Source organism: Notolabrus celidotus, unplaced genomic scaffold (assembly GCF_009762535.1).
Source record: "Notolabrus celidotus isolate fNotCel1 unplaced genomic scaffold, fNotCel1.pri scaffold_223_arrow_ctg1, whole genome shotgun sequence".
Lineage (NCBI taxonomy): Eukaryota > Metazoa > Chordata > Actinopteri > Labriformes > Labridae > Notolabrus > Notolabrus celidotus.
The window spans coordinates 26,871-39,370 of record NW_023260072.1 but is presented as its reverse complement, the minus strand read 5'-3'; the positions used below and the strand labels follow the sequence as shown (position 1 = coordinate 39,370).

Sequence of the window (12,500 nt, the reverse complement as noted above, 5' to 3'; positions counted from 1 at the left end):
CATAAAACTTAGTATAACTAGAACTATATAAGATATATAATGCAAAAATAAAGTGATAAAGTAAGTGATTCATAAAAATGTAACCTCCAATCACAACAAGAGGATGATTGATAATGTCTGAAAGTGTGTGTTCATGATGTGTCTGTTTTATTCTAAAGCATTAATATTAAATATAATATATAATAATCATTCGAACACTGAAGAGTCCTGATCTTTAATTTTGTGTTTTTAAAGAAACAGATGTTTGTCTGAAAACAGGACTTACACAAGAACCAGACCAGCAGAGACTGCAGGTATCGCTGTGTCCACAGGGGGCGCCAAAATCACACAAACAGGAAGTTACAAGTTCAAAACTTTATTTTCTATAATGTTAAAACTTCTGCTCTGTGACAACGTGGATACACTAACATTATACAGACAATGTTAAGTATAACGGTTACTCTGTTTTTATTATTTAGGATATTGATGTTGTAACACAAAGTGCTGTACATAAAAATACAAAAAGACCCCGCCAGACCCCCAAACCCACCCAGACCAGACCCCCAAACCCACCCAGACCAGACCCCAAAACCCACCCAGACCAGACCCCAAAACCCACCCAGACCAGACCCCTAAACCCACCCTACAATCCATGTGTAAGGTTAAGAGAATGATCTATGCAAAAAAATAATAATAATGAAGAAAAAAAAATGATAATAAAAAATGTAAAAAGAAGTTGCTGAATGAACTGATGAAACGCTGTCATGATATCTTAAAGAGGAAACACTGGAGGAAACATAAGATGTTAAACTCACCTAAATATAATAAATTAATAAAATAATAAAAAACTGAAATATTAAACCAGTAACAGAAACTCAGATACTACACTAAAACTAAATAAAGTAAAACAGAATAAATATTAAAATGCTGAGAGGTAATCTGTTTAAATCATGAAAGATAAAAATGAAATAATCCACAATAAATAAAATAAAGAATTAGAAATAACTGAATAAATAATATTAATTTCTATATAATTTAGAATAAGACAGTATATACTTAAAAAGTGAAAAAAATATGAACTAGATAATAAATAAATAAATAAGATGGAATAAGAGTTTTATAAGAATACTATCAGCAGATTTCTGTCTCCACTTTTACACCTTTACTTTATAAAATAAAGATTGTTTTTATCAGAGTCATAAAAACTTCACTTCAGTCACAGCTCTGTGCTTCTTTCACAAATACAATAAGTTAAAGCATCAAATCAACATTGAGAATATAAATAAATAAATAGATAAATAAATAAATAAATAAATAAATAAATAGATAAATAAATAAATAAATAAATAAATAAATAAATAGATGAATAAATAGATAAATAAATAAATAAATAAATAGATGAATAAATAAATAAATAAATAAATAAATAAATAAATAAATAGATAAATAGATAAATAAATAAATAAATAAATAAATAGATGAATAAATAGATAAATAAATAAATAAATAAATAGATGAATAAATAAATAAATAAATAGATAAATAAATAAATAAATAGATAGATAAATAGATAAATAAATAAATAAATAAATAAATAAATAAATAAATATATAGATAAATAAATAAATAAATAAATAGATAAATAGATAAATAAATAAATAGATAAATAAATAAATAAATAGATAAATAGATAAATAAATAAATAAATAAATAAATAAATAGATAAATAGATAAATAGATGAATAAGGATAAGAGCTGAAGATAACATGAATATTAAACATTAAAGTGATAGAAGAGTTAAAAACAGCTGATCTGTTGTTGAGGAAATCACTGATCGATGTCGCAACAGTCTGAAGAGGAGGAGGAGCGAGTACCGGAATACAGTCAACCTCCCACTTCCTACACACACACACACACACACACACACACACACAGAGAGAGAGAGAGAGAGAGAGAGAGAGAGAGAGAGAGAGAGAGAGAGAGAGAGAGAGAGAGAGGAGACTCAGACACCCTCAGGCAGCGCCCTCAGGACCTTGTCCACAGAAAGTTCTCCTGGACTCCTGAGAGTCTGTCCGGACTTCAGTCCAGCTGTCTGTCTGCCTGTCTCACGGCTCAGGAGACTTCATCAGCACGTGCCTGGTTAATTACCCGGACAGCCTCCTCGCGCTCAGCTGGAAGACTTCCTAGACTACCGGGTACCGGTCCCGGAGCTCCTCCTCCGAGACTCCTGGAGATTTACAGCCGAGATCGAGCCCTGACGCGCGGCCGTGAATCACCAGAGCCCCGCAGCAGCAGCAGGCTGAGTGTGTGCGTGTGCGTCTGTGTGTGCGTGTGTGTGTGTGTGTGTGTGTCAGCTGCAGGACTGCCTCTCCACGCAGTAAACACAGACAGACCCAGGATACCCTCTACACGCTCCTGGTCCTGGTCCTGCCCCCCGACGCACATCTGCAGGCAGCCCCGACTGGCTCTTCCTCCCGGACTGGCACCGCGCAGACCTGCCGCCGGACCTGGTCCATGTGAGTCCCCCCTCCTGCTGTGTGTTATAGATCAGATTAATGCATGTGTTGAGGTTTGAGCCAGTTTAAGATTTGATTTACTGAAACCACTCAGACCAGGAGCTCAGATCCAAAGTCTCAGATCCAGAGTCTCAGATCCAGAGTCTCAGATCCAAAGTCTCAGATCCAAAGTCTCAGATCCAAAGTCTCAGATCCAGAGTCTCAGATCCAGAGTCTCAGATCCAAAGTCTCAGATCCAAAGTCTCAGATCCAAAGTCTCAGATCCAGAGTCTGAGATAGACTGAAGGTGGTTTATAAATGTGTGAATTTAATCTCATGAGGGTGAGACTCACCGACACACACCGGCTGAGAGTGAAACAGCACATGAGGATGAGTCCTCATCATGTGTGCTTCAGATCGGCTCACAAACAGAACCCCTTCCTCCTCTGAGAGCATCACCAACATCACTTTAATCAGCCTCCACTGTTAGTCCATCCACCTCACTCCTCAGAGAAGTCTGTGATCTGTTCAGGGGAAGTGTTGTTACTGAATCATGAATGATCCGGATCACCCAGCATGTCTGAGGTTAGATGTTCTATGTTCAGAGTTTAAATCTTCAGTCAGGAGGGAAACATGTGAGAGCTTCACTCTGAGCTCTCAGCCTGTCAGTTAGCAGAGTCAGAGTCCTCCATCGATCCGGTCTGATAATCAGATTATCGTCCATCAGATCAGTTTGAGGACTCTGCAGTGATCAGCAGAAAGCACTGCAGTCCACCTGCTTCTTCATCTTCATCATCATCATCATCATCATCAGGAGCAGCGTGAGACGTCTGCAGTTAAATGAATGAATACAGGATAAAAGAGTCTGGCAGAGCGATGCAGTTCTTCACTTCTAATCATCAGACGTCTGTTTTTAATTAAAACCAGAAATAAAAATGTCTCCGGGCTGAAAGGCTTTAATGAATTCAGGACTCCTCAAGACTTAGTCCCTGACCTGGATCAGGGTTTAAAGAAGGTCAGAGAGGAGACGTCTGTTTTTGTCCCCGGATGTGAAAATGATATTTGCTTATGTTTGGATTTAGATGAATAATACACAAAGTTTAAGACCTGCTGTAGTGGTTTATTATTATAATAATAATAATAATAATACATTTTATTTATAAAGGTGTCTTTCTTAGAGTGACAGAGGCAGAGTTTAAAAAACAATATCAAAATGAAGCTGATAAAATCAACAAGGCCTGATCCAGAGTGATTCAGATATAACTAACAGGGTCAGATACAGTGAAGAGGTGTGATCAGAGGGATTCAAAAGATGGGATTTAAAAATGGAAGAGAGACTCGATGATACTGATGTCTGGTGGGAGGGAGTTCCAGAGGCGGGGGGGCAGACCGGCTGAAGCCTCTGGACCCCATGGTGGTCCAGCGGGCGGGTGGTGTAGTGAGGTGAATGGAAGAAGAAGACTGGGTGTGTTGATGTGGAGAAGTTCAGAGAGGTGTGGAGGAGCGAGGTGATGGAGGGCCTTAAAGGTGAGGAGCAGGATCTTGTAATCGATGCGGGTCTTGAGCGGTAACCAGTGAAGCTGCTGAAGGACGGGAGGGATGTGACTGATGGACGGGGTTCTGGTGAGGATACGAGCAGCAGAGTTCTGGACCAGTTGGAGTTTATGGATGGATTTGAGAGGGAGACCAAAGAGGAGCAGTGAAACACGCTGTCATGGTTACATCAGATATTTAGTGCAGAATGTTCTGGATCAAATTTAGTCCACAAAGCAGCCTTACTTTAGTCCCTGACAGGCTCAGACTGTGATTCTGAGTGTCTGACAACATTACAGGATTTATTCAGGTTTATTCAGCTTCTTAGCGCTCTGGTCGGTCAGATCTCAGTCAGATCTTTAATGTGAGATACAGTGAAACTGAGACTCAGTGGAGAGGAACGGACAGTTCAGTCAGGAGACCCAGTTTAAAGATTAAAGGTTATTTATTAAAACTGAATGAATAATGAAACCTGACAGAAGTCTTTGGCGTAAGGACTCTATGGGGATCATTTTGTGAGCGTAGGATGAGTGGCGGTTCTGGGGAGGGGCCAACAGGGGCCAGTGCCCCTGTAAAACTGAACCTGGACCCCCTTGTGGCCCCCCCTCCACACTTCGGTATGATGTTACAGGTGGAACACATGCGTGTGGCCCTTGGTTCCAGTCCCTTCGAGCGCTAAGGGACTCATGTTGAGTGTAAACAGCTGCTGTCAGTCTGCATGTTGATGTAGTCCACAGTAGTCTATATGTCTGGTATAAAGGGATGCTCTGATGTCTAGTCCACAGTAGTCTATATGTCTGGTATAAAGGGATGCTCTGATGTCTAGTCCACAGTAGTCTATATGTCTGGTATAAAGGGATGCTCTGATGTCTAGTCCACAGTAGTCTATATGTCTAGTATAAAGGGATGCTCTGATGTCTAGTCCACAGTAGTCTATATGTCTGGTATAAAGGGATGCTGTGATGTCTAGTCCACAGTAGTCTATATGTCTAGTATAAAGGGAGGCTCTGATGTCTAGTCCACAGTAGTCTATATGTCTGGTATAAAGGGAGGCTCTGATGTCTAGTCCACAGTAGTCTATATGTCTAGTATAAAGGGATGCTCTGATGTTTAGTCCACAGTAGTCTATATGTCTGGTATAAAGGGAGGCTCTGATGTCTAGTCCACAGTAGTCTATATGTCTGGTATATAGGGATGCTCTGATGTTTAGTCCACAGTAGTCTATATGTCTAGTATAAAGGGATGCTCTGATGTCTAGTCCACAGTAGTCTATATGTCTAGTATAAAGGGATGCTCTGATGTTTTACCAGTTAGTTCTCAGCCGGTCCTCGCCCTTCTCAGTCTCTTTTGTCAGGGTTGAATGTGTCCCTCTGACAACACCCTTGGCCCCAGCCTGCCCCCCCAGTAAAATTGGTCTAGAACCGGTACTGTGTAAGATGTGTGAATTTGGCAGCAGAAGAAATCCCCCTAGAGTCCAGACCAGGTCCAGACTCTGGTGGTGGTGGTTGATGAATCCTAGGAAATGAAGACTTGCAGAGACCAGGTGGAGACGGGGAGGTGGAGGGGTGCGCACCATCAATGCAAGAAGGAACTAGCAGGAGAGAGAGACACATTTAAAAAGACAGCAGAGAGTTGATAGGCTGATGATAAGGGCGTGCCACTCAGCTATTGGATGACAGCCGCCGCTGATTAACCAATGACAGCTCTGGAGCGTGCAGCTGGAGGCGGGGAGAGGAGAGTTAAACGACTGCTGTGATTGATCTTATAGTCTTCCTGTCTGAACTGTATCTAGAGCTACATGTGTTCCACAGCCGAAACTGGACCCTGGTAGTTTGTGTCCATCAGAATAATCCTGGTCCTGATCCGAGCTAACAGGTCTTCAGACTGGATGTGGTCAGCCTCAGGTATCTGGGAGCAGCAGAAGAGTTCATCTTCATGGTTTTCTGACATGTTACAAAGGGCTAATATATTTATCCATTTCAAGTCATTTTACTGGAAACGGGATACTGGATTTCTCTCCCTGAAGAATCATTGGGAACAATAATAATACTAATACTACTAATAATACTACTAATAATACTAATACTCAACATATCCAGCTTTAAAATGAACACTCTGTAACTGAGGTCTGCAGCTGTCAGTGATGATCCTGAGTGATGATCAGAGAGAGTCTGCTGATTATTTATGAGACAGCTTCTGCAAACGACCAATAAACGACCCAGAATCCTTTGGGGCCAGGCTCGGAGGGGGGTTAATTGTCATCAGAATACCTGTGGCACTTAACACACCCATATAAACAAACACACACACACACACACACACACACACACACACACACACACACACACACACACACAAAGAGAAACACACCCAAGAGGGGCTGATCTAGCTTTATTGAGCTTCATATGGCATGCAGGGTGTGTGTGTGTGTGTGTGTGTGTGTGTGTGTGTGTGTGTGTGTGTGTGTGTGTGTGTGATGGATGAGCTTGTTGAGCAGCCCCTGCTCTGTATGTCCCTCCTGGGATCCACTCGCTCTGCCTGATCGTCCACCATGACACATTATCTCTCCGTCTGTCTGCTCAGGCTTCTCTCCATCCTCTCCATCCTCTCCATCCTCTCCATCCTCTCCACCTCTCCATCCTCTCCATCCTCTCCAGCCTCTCCGTCCTCTCCGTCCTCTCCGTCCTCTCCATCCTCTCCATCCTCTCCGTCCTCTCCATCCTCTCCATCCTCTCCTCCTTTAACTCTTTTTTTTAACTCTTTAAATAGCTTAAATAGCTATAGCTTTGATCACATTCTATTGCTTTGATCACATTCTATAGCTTTGATCACATTCTATAGCTTTGATCTCATTCTATTGCTTTGATCACATTCTATTACTTTGATCACATTCTATTGCTTTGATCACATTCTATTGCTTTGATCTGATTCTATTGCTTTGATCTGATTCTATTACTTTGATCTCATTCTATAGCTTTGATCTTTTTCTTTCACTTTGATCTCATTCTATTGCTTTGATCTCATTCTATTGCTTTGATCGTGACTCAACATACGGAAACCCTTTATAAAAACAGAGATCTGTTTTTATTGTTTCTGTAGAACAAAGCGAACACGAAGCTCCTCCTTCCTTTCTGTCACTCCTGATGGAGAGATGGAGAGATGGAGAAACCGACGCCTTCACTTCCTCTCTGAGCGCTCACCACGAAAAGACTGAATCAGCCGAACTCTGATAAATACATGAAGTTATCGTCTGAGGGAAACCAGACTTCTCTTTTCACCGTGACTCTCAGACTCTCTGCAGGTCAACAGGAAGTTGTTAGTTTTCATCAGCATGAATGAATCTGCAAGATTTGATCTCTTCATATGGAACAGGAAGTAACAGGAAGTAACAGGAAGTAACAGGAAGTAACAGGAAGTAACAGGAAGTCACTTCAGACGCAGACGGGTTTTTGCATCACCTCTTTGAATAACTGGTGTCTGTTTATTTGAGGGCTTAAAATGCAAACGACATAAACTGAGACCAATATATTTCTGCTCACACCCTCTCTCTCTCTCTCTCTCTCTCTCTCTCTCTCTCTCTCTCTCTCTCTCTCTCTCTCTCTCTCTCTCTCTCTCTCTCTCTCTCTCTCTCTCTTGTATTCTGCAGGGCGTCCTTCATCTCCACCCTCCTCTTCCTCTTCATCGTGGTGTCTGGAGTCTCACCGGCTGTCAGTCAGTCCAGCGAGGCGACCGGTAGGTCTGAAATCTGTCTCAGTTTTTCCTCTGACCCTGCAGGTGGATTAGAATCCGCTCTTTAATAAGACCTGGTTCTGAGTCTGACCTTGACTCTGAAAGGCCGCCCCTGCAGCACCGTCAGCTTCCACGCTTTCATCACGTGTGAGTGGATTCCCTCTGCAGGTGAAGGAGGTTTAAATCATAATAGTATGTCCCACCTCCCACATTGTGGAGCTCATAGAAGGGGAGAAATCCTCTCGCTGGCTCGGTGCAGCTCTGCAGAACGCGGGGTTAATTAAAGCCGAGGCCCTCGCCCCGTGGGACGAGGAATGGATGGTACCGGAGAGAGGAGGGTCATTTGTAACGCTGTCTGAGTGTGGAGGAGAGGACGGGGGAGGAGTGGGGGAGGATGTGGGAGGTCTGTTTGGAGGAGGATGGATGGATGTGAGGAGAGGAGGAGATAGAGAGGAGGAGGAGGATGGATGGTGTTGATGGGATGTGTGTGAATAACATCCTGTAACGCTGAGCGAACCCCCCGGAGGTGTTTTGGTTATTTCAGCCACAAACTGCTGAGACGCACTCTGTGGGGGTTTAATGAGGCGTGGACTCACATCCAGGGGAGGCCGTGCACGTCTCCGCTCAGGCTCTGGGACGTTCCACCAGTTTAAAAACCTCCATGTTTGAATTAATAAGTAATAACGGACTTGATTGATTTCCTGTTGCAGTACCGTGAACCGCCTCCAGGGAACATTTGCAGGAAGAGCAAGTCAATGCAGCGTATCTTCTCCCCTTAGCGGGTCATTTAAACCTGATTAGTCAGGGTGGGAGTGGATGTGTGAGTGTGCCTTTTGGTTCCTACTTCCTGTTCCCAGCCGAGCACTTCATGCTCTTAAAACCAGTTCCAGGAGGGGCAGGAACGGCGTCCCAGTCCGTTGTTGTCTTAGTCTCTTCACAAACCAAACATCGTCTCCTCTTCTGATGACCATTGTCTCGACTTATCGGTTCAAACTAACGACCACAGTGTCGTCTCTCATGGCTGCATGATAACTGCTGGATCTGTGAGCATGGGACAGGATGTGGAAGTGTAGACCGGTTGTGTTTGAGACGTGGATCTGTAGGTAGAAGAGGGTACAGGGTCAGACTCAGTTTAGTCCCATGAAACTCCGAACAGATTGACCCATCGAGCAGGTCCACAAGTATCTCTGTTAACCCGCCTTAAGACTGGTGAAGTAGTAACACGGCGTCAATGTCACCTCTCCCTCCACGACCAATCAAAACAAGAGGGGGCGGGACTTCCTGCAGCCTTGAATGAATTTAAACGTTGAGCTTACAGAACCAGCAAAGTGAGGGAACATTCAGTATGCCGACGACACCCTGATATTCCTTTAACAGGCCCAAAGTGTCAGACCTGGTCCGGTTGAGTTCTGTGACGGACCAGGTTCAAACTTCTTTAAGAGAGAGAGCTCTGCAGCAGGATAGATGGATGGATAACCTGTGAGGTGGAGGAGGAGGAGGAGGAGGAGGAGGAAGAGGAGGTTTGGGGGTGGGCTTGTAGTGCTCGGGGTGAACTGGGGGGATGTAGGGATGAGGCAGGAGGTATTAGTGGAGATGGATGGATGGAGGAGGAGAAGGAGGTGGATGGATGTTGGAGAGGGTTTTAATAGAAAGACTAATACTCCGGCTGGTAAAACCTGACAGGTCAATTACCAACACACACACACACACACACACACACACACACACACACACACACACACACACACACACACACTCAGCCTCCATTAATCCAGCATTCAGTGTTCAGGATCTCGAGGAGCCAGCAGGGATGAGACTGTCTCAGAGTAAGGGGTCTCAAACTGAGGCTGTGGACCGTAAAGGACCCTCTGGTCCCTCTAGAGTTCAGTTCCTGAGCTGCTGCAGAGATTCTACCCTCTTGGAGAAGGTAAAGGGGACACTTCTGTAGTTCTTCAAGATGTTTAATTAGTGTTTTGGGTGATAAGCGGTATCTGTCCAATCTGACTGTGAATGGTTTTTGGTAAAATTTGAAAAAAAGAAATTTGACAAAAAAAATTTTGACAAAAAAAAAAAATTTACAAAAAAAATTTGAAAAAAAAAAATTGACAAAAAAAAATTTGACAAAAAAAATTTGACAAAAAAAAAAATTGACAACAAAGTTGACCCGGAGCCTGTCTAAAAAAATTTAACCCTGTTAACTGGAGACTCTCAGCCGGATGCATCCCTCATAAACGTCTTTAGACCATCATTAAATATCTGATGAGGATATTTTGAAATCTTAATAAAAACTAAACTAGTTTGCATTCCCAGGAACTCCCTCTGTGTTTCAACAGCTGTGTAAACTCCACAAACACTGACACGTTCAGCTGAAGGGCTCCAGTTTACAGGGTCACTTTTAAAAGCGGAACACCGGGAGGAGAGACGCATTCACGGTGGGCTGAGAGAAGACTACTGTTACAAGCTGCTAAATCAAGAGAATCACAGCTTCTTCTTTTGAAAAGTACACACACATACAAACAAGATAGAACAAATAAAAACTAATGAAAGAAAGAAATCAAGAGAATCACAGATGGAAAAAAAACAATGACTGTGAAAGGTTTTTGGAAAAAATTGAAAAAAGAAAAAAAATTTGAACAAAAAAAATTGAAAAAAAAATTGCCAAAAAAACATTTGACAAAAAAAATTTGACTAAAAAAATTTGACAAATTTTTTTGGACAAAACATTTTTTTGACTAAAAAAAATTGACAAAAACGTTGACCCTGTCGAAAAAATACATTTTCCTCAAACTTGAAATTGTGCTCCAAAAGCAGAAAAACATGAAAAAAAGTGAAAATGTTGAGCCTGCGGTTTAAAACATGGAAAAAGCAATGAATGAATCAACACAAACACTGACACGTTCAGCTGAAGGTCTCCAGTTTACAGGGTCACTTTTAAAAGCGGAACACCGGGAGGAGAGACGCATTCACGGTGGGCTGAGAGAAGACTACTGTTACAAGCTGCTAAATCAAGAGAATCACAGCTTCTTCTTTTGAAAAGTACACACACATACAAAAAAGATAGAACAAATAAAAACTAATGAAAGAAAGAGAAATCAAGAGAATCACAGATGTGTGTGATGTTATTGTGGACGGAGGGAGGAATAAAAACACTGAGGTTAATCTACCAATCAGACACGTTCAGCATTGCAGGCCCCGCCCCACAAAAGTGCCGGGACCTTTGAAAAACACCTTGAGGAGGAGAAAGTGATTCTGAGCAGGTTCTTTGGAGATGTCAGATTTAAAGATTGATCATCAGAGTTTCTTGAGGTGCTTCTACGTTCATGGCATCATTAAGTGGTTTAAGTTGCTGGGGTTAAACCATCCTTTGGGGCTCTTCTAGAAAGATCCTGGAGCAGCGTCTGGTTCCTCCGACTCTTTTGGTTCTTTTGCAGAATCTGGATATTTTCCTGCGTTGGTCCTGAAGATCAGTTTTCTGGTCTCCTTTCTCTTCTGGTGCTCAGAGTTAATCACTGCTGGACTCTTCTTCTGAATCATCAGCGTAATGAGAGGACGGTCTGATTGAAGTGTTTGAGGAAGTCTGTTATTCAGACTCAGGGGAGCCGGCCCGCCTTTAAAGACAACATCTGTCATCACTGTTATTATCCCGTATTGAACAGTCATCATCTTCAGCCTCCGTCTAATTAACTCATCCATTATAAATGAGGACTTAGAGACCTGTGTGTGTGTGTGTGTGTGTGTGTGTGTGTGTGTATGTGAGTGTGATTGATCAGTGAAAGACTGAAACCTTGAGTCAGAGCTGAAACCGTCGGTCGATGGAATCAATGTTCAGAGGTTGAATCTGTGATCAGGATGTGACCGGTCGGTGGTTTATAGTGTCTTTTTTTGAACGTGTTCATTAAAGAGACGTTTCTTATCTTTGCTTCCTGAAGCGTCGTCATAAACTCAGAGATAAGAGACTCAGCAGACGTCCCTGTAGAGAACAAACACCATCCAGAGCTCTGCAGTGAGAGACGCATCGTAACCCTGAGGCTTTATTATAGCGCTCTGTAGTGACCCGGGCTGTTTTCATTGAGACGTGGTTCAGCTGTAGCTGGTTAGTTTGATTCAGGCAGCACCCTGTGGTTTTGAGATTTGAAGCCCATGCTGAAGTGTTATAAACTGCAGTTCCTTCCACTAGAGGCTGGCTGCAGAAACAGGAAACCACATACACACCCATTCAAAGAGCCGATCTTTAAATAAACATGTTCAGGTCTGAAGAGCTCATTTCTCTCTCAGCACACACTGTACGGGCTGAATTATAATGACTTGATATTTTTAAAGATATTAAAGTTGTAAAGAGTTTTGTATAATTAGGGGCGTGGCTTACTTGGCTGACAAGCAGGAACACTGTAGCTGTAAGCTAGGAGGCTAAAGGCCCGCCTCAACTCCACCTCTTTGCTTCGTCTTAGATCGTATATATTTATATCCTGTATAATAAATGGACGTAGTCTCCGCCCTGTTTTGAAGCCGATCATCAGCAGCAGCCATATTGGAAATGCTGAACTCAACCTAACTTCTGTGGAGCTAGTGTGAGGTAAAGAGGCGGGGCTTTAGCCTACTCGCTAACAGCTACAGTGTTCCCAACTGTCAAGTCAAGTCAGCCACGCCCTTATTTGGGCAAAACTCGTAACTTTAATATCTTATATATATATTTAAATGAGCTCTTCAGACATAAACTGTTTTTTGAACCAGACTGTAAACATGTTTATTTAAAGATCGTCTCTT

The 12,500-nt window shown here is 42.4% G+C and overlaps 1 protein-coding gene across 1 annotated transcript in view; it reads left to right on the top strand.

The window, feature by feature from the left end:
• The first annotated feature begins 8,054 nt into the window (after nucleotides 1–8,054).
• The window catches only part of LOC117809065 (interleukin-1 receptor accessory protein), a 29,126-nt gene continuing 24,680 nt past the window's right edge, over nucleotides 8,055–12,500 (top strand). Inside the window, exons 1-2 of the mRNA XM_034678760.1 lie at nucleotides 8,055–8,139; nucleotides 8,594–8,648. Coding sequence (XP_034534651.1) covers nucleotides 8,055–8,139; nucleotides 8,594–8,648 — 140 coding nt within the window. The remainder of the gene's footprint in view (nucleotides 8,140–8,593; nucleotides 8,649–12,500) is intronic.